This window comes from Ciona intestinalis, unplaced genomic scaffold (assembly GCF_000224145.3).
Source record: "Ciona intestinalis unplaced genomic scaffold, KH HT000129.2, whole genome shotgun sequence".
Lineage (NCBI taxonomy): Eukaryota > Metazoa > Chordata > Ascidiacea > Phlebobranchia > Cionidae > Ciona > Ciona intestinalis.
In genome coordinates, this window is record NW_004190451.2 from 59,305 (window position 1) to 66,473 (window position 7,169).

General features: G+C 34.3%; 1 protein-coding gene across 3 annotated transcripts in view; it reads left to right on the forward strand.

Moving 5' to 3' along the window:
* The window catches only part of LOC100177319 (insulin-degrading enzyme), a 15,949-nt gene extending 9,739 nt beyond the window's left edge, over positions 1-6,210 (forward strand). Inside the window, exons 15-23 of one of the 3 annotated variants that reach the window (XM_026838939.1) lie at positions 13-75; positions 565-778; positions 1,136-1,246; positions 1,969-2,125; positions 2,536-2,671; positions 3,089-3,236; positions 3,779-3,913; positions 5,149-5,210; positions 5,871-6,210. In XM_026838939.1, coding sequence (XP_026694740.1) covers positions 13-75; positions 565-778; positions 1,136-1,246; positions 1,969-2,125; positions 2,536-2,671; positions 3,089-3,236; positions 3,779-3,913; positions 5,149-5,210; positions 5,871-5,966 — 1,122 coding nt within the window. In that variant the 3' untranslated portion in view covers positions 5,967-6,210. Of the gene's footprint in view, positions 76-564; positions 779-1,135; positions 1,247-1,968; positions 2,126-2,535; positions 2,672-3,088; positions 3,237-3,778; positions 3,914-5,148; positions 5,211-5,870 lie in introns of all 3 variants that reach the window. The other 2 variants (XM_018816050.2, XM_009863392.3) reach the window with 2 other exon arrangements.
* The last annotated feature ends 959 nt before the right edge of the window (positions 6,211-7,169 follow it).

The window sequence follows — 7,169 nt, forward strand, 5'->3', positions numbered from 1 at the left end:
CTACTGGAGAAGATTTTGACGAAAATGACAACTTTCAGTGTTGACCAGAAAAGATTCCACGTTATCAAGGAATTGGTGAGCAGTGTTGCCAGAACCCCTTTGTTTAATTTAGTCATCATGTGGGAGCGATAATATAGATAACTATTGCAACAATTTACACAATCAGTCACAGATATTAAAGCAGTCATATCGTAGTTGATTTTATGTCACAAATTTTTTTAAATCAACCACAAACCATCGCTAATTTGGCGTGTTTTATATTTACTACTGTCTGTCGTGCTTCCGAACACCACCATCCGTTTTTGGTCATGATAAAGCATGCATTCCACGCCCCAAGTGGAAACCAAGATGGCCCCATTGTTTTTAAACAATAAATGTGTTTACTTCCTAAAACAGTGTTGATATTTTCACTAAAAATCTAAAGAATCCTCTAACATCTAAAGAATATATATGATTCGTTAAAAATAATAAAAAAAAACTTTAATATCATTATTTTATGTTATTACAATTCTGCACTCTCTAGTTAAAACTTAACATTCTTATGCAAAGTTTATTTATTCACAGTACACAAGGTCACTTAAGAACTTCAAGGCTGACCAACCGTACCAGCATGCATCCTACTTCAGCCATGTAGTCAAGTCCGAGAAGGCTTGGACCAAGGATGAACTGAGTGCAGAACTCGTCAACCTGACTTCAGAGATGCTGCAAGAATTCATTCCAAAGTTTATGAAGAGATTGCATGTACAGATGCTTATGCATGGGAACCTCACAAAAGCTGGTGAGCTGTTCTCATGTTAATATACTGCAGGATAAGGTGTAAATCTATTTCAAGTTTAGCGTTAAGCTTATTTATTATACTAAACTAACAAAAGTTATAAATTTACCAAATATTTTTTATATATTAAGTTGTCTGGTGCCGTGGTTAGCGCTTACATAGTAACGAAAGGATAATGAATTCGATGCTTAAATAAACGTATATGCCCTTGGCCAATACTCTTAGCAGTAGTTACTCCAACCCAGTGGTTGTAGCATCCTAGGTGTCCGGGTAACAGGCCAACTCTGACATAAAATTGTAAAAATTGCTCATTAATTTTAGCATATTATCCAAAAACGTCACATATTCTTTTATTTACAGAGGCACTAAAGATATCTGAAACAGTTGAAGAGATATTACAACACAAAGCATTGACTGAACCACTATTGCCAACTGAGCTGCAGAAACATAGACAATTTAAAATACCCAACGGTAAGCATCTGTAATCTTCGTGAATTTACTAAATAAGTAAGCTGGATGTACTTTAATTTTTTGTAACTAATTTAAATATTTTATATTCTATTCTGTGTTCAGAATAATTGTTACATATTTATCCTCATATGATGGCCAAAATAAGTTTTATTATGGCTGCCTCATTTCATACAACTCGTGCCTGCTTACAAGTTATCAATTATACAACTTTGTGGGTAAATATTTTTTAAAACATTTTTTGTATGGATGACAATTTGGACACCTTCCTTGCTGGTGGTGGGTGAAGCAACTACTGTTAGGTGTCTTACCTTTAAACAAATACTTCTCTAGTGTTGCCATTCCCAAACTTTACACCATGTGTCTGTGAATAAAGCGACATGCGATTTAACCACTGTAGTAGCTAGCCAATGTATTTGCGTAGCCAAAGTTGGCAAATATCTAAAATACAAACCGGAAAAAAAGCCTTATCCATATATAACCAATAAAATTGTTCTGTCATGCTAGATTTTCTGCCACTTGGTTAGTTTGGGCATGCTTGGTACAAAAATACACAGTGTTTGGGCATGCGTTGTGCCGTAACAGAGCAATTTAATTGATTAAAAGGGGGGTGGCTGCATACCAATTTGTGTTTGAAAAATACACAAACAGTTTCGATCACAATTGTCAAATACCGCGTAATGTACATCTCAAATATACATCCATCAATGTTATAAATTCCCCAGGTAGTTCATATGTGTTCCAATATAAAAACCAAGTTCGAAAGATCTCATCTATGCTGGTTTACTTACAAGTTGGTCTACAGAACACAACAGATAACATGTTGTTGCAACTATTAGCACAAGTTATATCGGAACCTTGTTTCAATATACTACGTACAAGGTGGGTAGGAACTATTCCACATGAATACTGTCGCAGCCAGGGGTTTCAGCAATTGCTAACCCCCATTTTAAAAATAGTTGCAAATTGAAACATCCCCTCTTATTTATTTTTTTAGATTAAAACTCACTCTGGAAAAATTTTTTCTGGCAATGCCATTGCTTATAGGCATAACGTCATAGGTTTCTGGCCACATTACCCTAGTTTTTAAGAAGTATTGTTCCATGTTTAAGCACCCTAGTTTTGAGCCTAAAAGAGTTTTTAACAAACAAGCAGAGCCAAAGTACAACATCTTTTGTTCTACTGTTACTTCCCGTCTTTTTGCTTTTGTAAACTTTTCCTATCTTCGTTATGGTGACCGAAGCGACAAAATAAATTTCATTTATTCATACCAACAAATTATTTTGTTCCAGAGAGCAGTTAGGTTACATTGTGTTCAGTAGTGTTGATCGTGGTAATGGAGTTCAAGGTCTAAGAATCATTATCCAATCTGAGCGAACACCTAGTTATTTGGAAGGAAGAGCTGAGGCTTTCATTGAACACGTTGGGGTGAGTTCTAAATTGTGGTGTTGCTGATGGGTACAGTGGTACAAATAAACGCTTTTAAAGGGAAGGGCCAAAAAATGTTTTACATTTTTTTTTTTAATTGTAACATTGGTGCCTTTTTATACATCAGACACACATGATGTATTCATGCACCTCATGCTCACTGTTGAGTTTTTTTTTATGTTAAAATGAATTCAAAGATTTTAAATTTTTTATGATTTAAAAATTTTTAAATGAATTTCAATGGTTTTAAATTTTTCAGGATTTTAAATTTTTAAAATGAATTTTAATGGTTTTATTAAATTTATCATTTTTTGTCTTAAAATGAATTACAATGATTTTAATTTTTTTAAATGGGTTTCAATAATTTAAAATTTATCACCAAACCATTAACTTGTAAACGTTTGATCTTTACAACAGGATCACCTTAATGAGATGAGTGAAGCTGAGTTCCAAAAACACGTTTCTTCACTTGCTGCACAAATATTGGAGAAACCAAAGAAATTGGGGACGGAAACATTAAAGTATTGGTCGGAACTTTTGTCGGAACAATTGTTTTTTAAAAGAGGTGACTTCAATTTAGATGTAGTTTGTTATAGTATAAAAAAAGGATATTTTTTTGTTTGAATATGTTACCGTTTGTCCTGGTCCTTTTTTTTAAAAAAAAAAGAGGTAAATTAAATTTAGATGTAATTTTGTTGTAGTAGATGAAAAGACAATTTTACTGCTAAAAGTAATAATGTATTACTGTTGCCAATTTGCCATGGCACTTGTCATTGCACTATTTGCTCGGCGTCATAGCTGTTATCGTAACCAAATGCAAGTACCTAAACCACTAAGCCACATAGAATAAAGTTGCTATGCCACAGTGGTTAAAACGCTTTCCTTTTAACAAACAGTTACCATTGAGTTGCCCAAATTGTCCGTCATGTGGTATGTACAAACTAATCATAATCTTTCAATCTATATTTTATATTTATTTATATGAAACTTATACCTAATTATTTCTATTACCTTTAAAACTTCAGCTTTGTGGTTGTGTAGAAAAAATACAAAACTGGTATCATTTTTAAAAAACAAATATTTTTTTTAATTTTTGTTTTAAAACAGATGAGGTTGAAGCCGAACATTTAAAAACTTTGACCAAACCGATGTTACAAGATTTCTATAAACGGTACATCCATGTTTCAGCACCAGAGCGTTCCAAACTAACTGTTCATGTGCTCGGGAAAAATTTAGATAGTTGTAAGTTTTATTTTTTGTGTATTTCTATGTGGGTGATCTCTTACAGCAAGGCAGGCCATAGATATAGGCCAAAGTGAGGTCATTACCCTGCCACCCAGGGTGCTATCACTAATTTAATGACCACTGGGTTGGATTACAACAATGTATGTTAAGTCAAGTGTCTTGCCTTTAGACATATACGCCATAAATGGTAGTATCGAGCTTTGAACCTGGTATCCTTCGGTTACGACGCATTGCCATTGAGCTAGAGGCCAAAGAGAAAAAATTGTTTGTTTATTTTTATGGATTTTTTGTCTTGGGTAATTTTCATGATTAAACAGTTTTGGTTTTTTAAATTGTGAGTTTACAATCAGATTCACAATCTGTGTTTTTACATACCACTTGTAGTATGTTACTAAGTTATGAGCAAAATTTGGGTATGTTGACCCATTACCCCGACACCTAGGGTGCCATAACCCATTCAATACCTGATTGATTTAATTATAACAATGTATGTTAACAAACCTAACACTTTCGGTGCTGCGTTAATTTTGAGCAGTTATACACTTGGTGCCACAATAATTTTGGATTTAAGTAAATGTAAATGTTAACCTATTGATTTTTTATAGTTGTACAACTACTAATTGATAAAAAAACGCAACGAATAATAACGCGCAACAGAGTCAATTTGTTTGCAAGAATTTGATCTCTTGAATCAGGCGTGCCCAACCCGTCGACCGCGGTCTACTAGTAGTCCGCGGACCTATCTCAGGTCAACCGTGACGGGTGTAATAAAAAAATGGCGTAGGTCAAAAAAGCAAATCAGGAGCAGCAGAGAGGTATTTTCCTGCAAAAATACAACTACGCTCCGCTAAAGATGACGTGTGACGCAACAATTGTATGTGTGACGTTTTTCGTTTGTTGCATATTAAAAACATTTCAATTAGTTTTGGTCATTGAAATTTGTGTAGTAATTAAAGTAGAGTTTTGTTGCTGATAAATTAAAACCATGAGCATAGCTTATTGAACCGCTGCAGTTGCTTACAAGGGATAAACGCATACAAGAGATATTCAGGCATACGTTGACGCTAGCTGGTAGACCGCGTGCAGTGGGTTAGTTGAAAAGTAGATCGTGGGTCAAAAAGGTTGGACACGCCTGTCGTAAATTAAGTAGGTTTATAACTACTAATAATTAAATCGCAATAGTAATTAATAAGGAACATTATAATAATAATAAACATGAAATTAACCTACAGGTCCAACTCAAGCAGAGCCAACATGTCAAGGTGATTTGCTTCCATGTCCAAAACTTCCAGAAGTAAGTTTAGACATGTTTTACATTATATATTAGCATCACATTGTATGATGCTGCTGCCAAACATATTTAAATTTGAAAAAGGATCTACAGGAAAAGTTGCTATTTTAGGATTAAACTTTTAAAAATTCCCAGAATTTTTTTTAGGTTTTTTTGGGGGGGGGATTAATCAATATAAACTATAAAACAATAACATTCAAAGGGGATTTTGAACTACTTTAGAAAATTAGGCTTTTTTCTTTGCATTTTATGGCCTTGTTAAAAATCTTTGCCGCCTAATTTTTAAAAACTCTAAATTAAAAAAAACTTATTGGTTACAATCAGGATCTGGTGCTACGAAATACATAACAGACAAAAATCAAGCAACATTTGTTGGTCTTGATCTTTAGCAGTTACTTATACTGACTGTATTTCTTTACACAAGAATCGTCCTGTCTATGAGCACCAGACCAGGGACAGATTCACAGTATTTATTACAGTTACCATGTATTGTTTTATGGACTTGATTTTTCTCAGTCGCGTATTTTGTGACACCAGATCCTGACTGTATTTCTTTACACAAGAATCATTCTACTCTATAAGCACCAAATAGGGGTCAGATTCGCAAAATTTATTACAGTTACCAATTCCTCACACCTCACGTATTATTTATTTAATCCACAGTCAACATTGATATCCGATGTAAACCAATTCAAACAAAGTCTTGAGTTATACCCACGTGTACGACCATATTTGGACATCAACGAGGCTAAACTATAATATTTGTGATTCATGTTGTTGTGAAGACACAGAATGAGGTCTTAAGATTTCTATGTTTGTCGGCTATTATTTCTATGTTGTGCTTTATTTGTCCGCTGCTGTAATTACCTGCATAACTTTGATAAGACCAATGAATATGAAATTTTTGTTCCTCGTTTTTCAATGTTGCTCAGATTAAATGGTTTTAGGAAAATTGTTTGTTTGTTTTAATTATCTGTTGGTAATAAAATTAAACAACAAAAAATTGTATATGTTTTTACTATGCAACTGTAGTTTATTCTTGCTGCATATATTCTGTGAAATTTTCATGGCCGATAAATTAAAAGAGATATTTTAATGACATAACATTTAACCATGCAACATAAATCGGATACTGAACTCGTTCGAAAAACCTGCAGGAATTTGTGTCGTGGTTTTGCACTCAAAATACGAGTGTTAAAGTAACTCGGTATTTTTGTTGACTGGCTATATTTTGTGCGGTTATGGGAAACCTGCTTGCGTGTTAGACCAGCCATGGAAACTGCTAGCTAGAAAATTTAAAGTTCGGTGCTGCCACTATGATACAGCACTGTGGGGTAAGATGGGATACCGTTAGCACACAATATCCAATACTTCCTCAATTTAAAAAAAATTAACAACGCTCCATTTCTATATGGTTATATCAGTTTGTAAATATTCTTTGTTTAATACAAAATGGTACATGAAAGGGGGTTGAAAACATGGACTATCTTCCCGGGTACAAACTATATCGACTGTGTGCTTATACCAAAAAAGTAGTAGGGTGAGGAAGATGGACACACTCATTCTATTTTCTCCAATATGGAGTAGTAAACAAAGAACATTAAAAAAATATAAAGCCGTGTTCTCATGACCAATGTTAATTCTTTAAAACACGATCGGGATATTTGAATATTATGTGCTAAAGGTGTCCCGTCTTCCCCCACCCTACCATATCTTGAAACTAGCGTAAAAGTTAGTATGCTCCGAGGCTTTCAAAATCACCTCCACGTGCGTGAAATATATACGACTTGAGTCCCGCCAATGATTTAAATTGCCTCAATCGATGTGCTAAACACTAAAGGCCACATTTCTGTTAATGCCAGGTTGTAGTAGCGTGACGCAAATTCGAAAGGCGTTAGATTTCCTACGCTTGTAGCATTCCTGCTGGCAATTATTATTCGACTTGCGCGTCGGTTTTGTTTT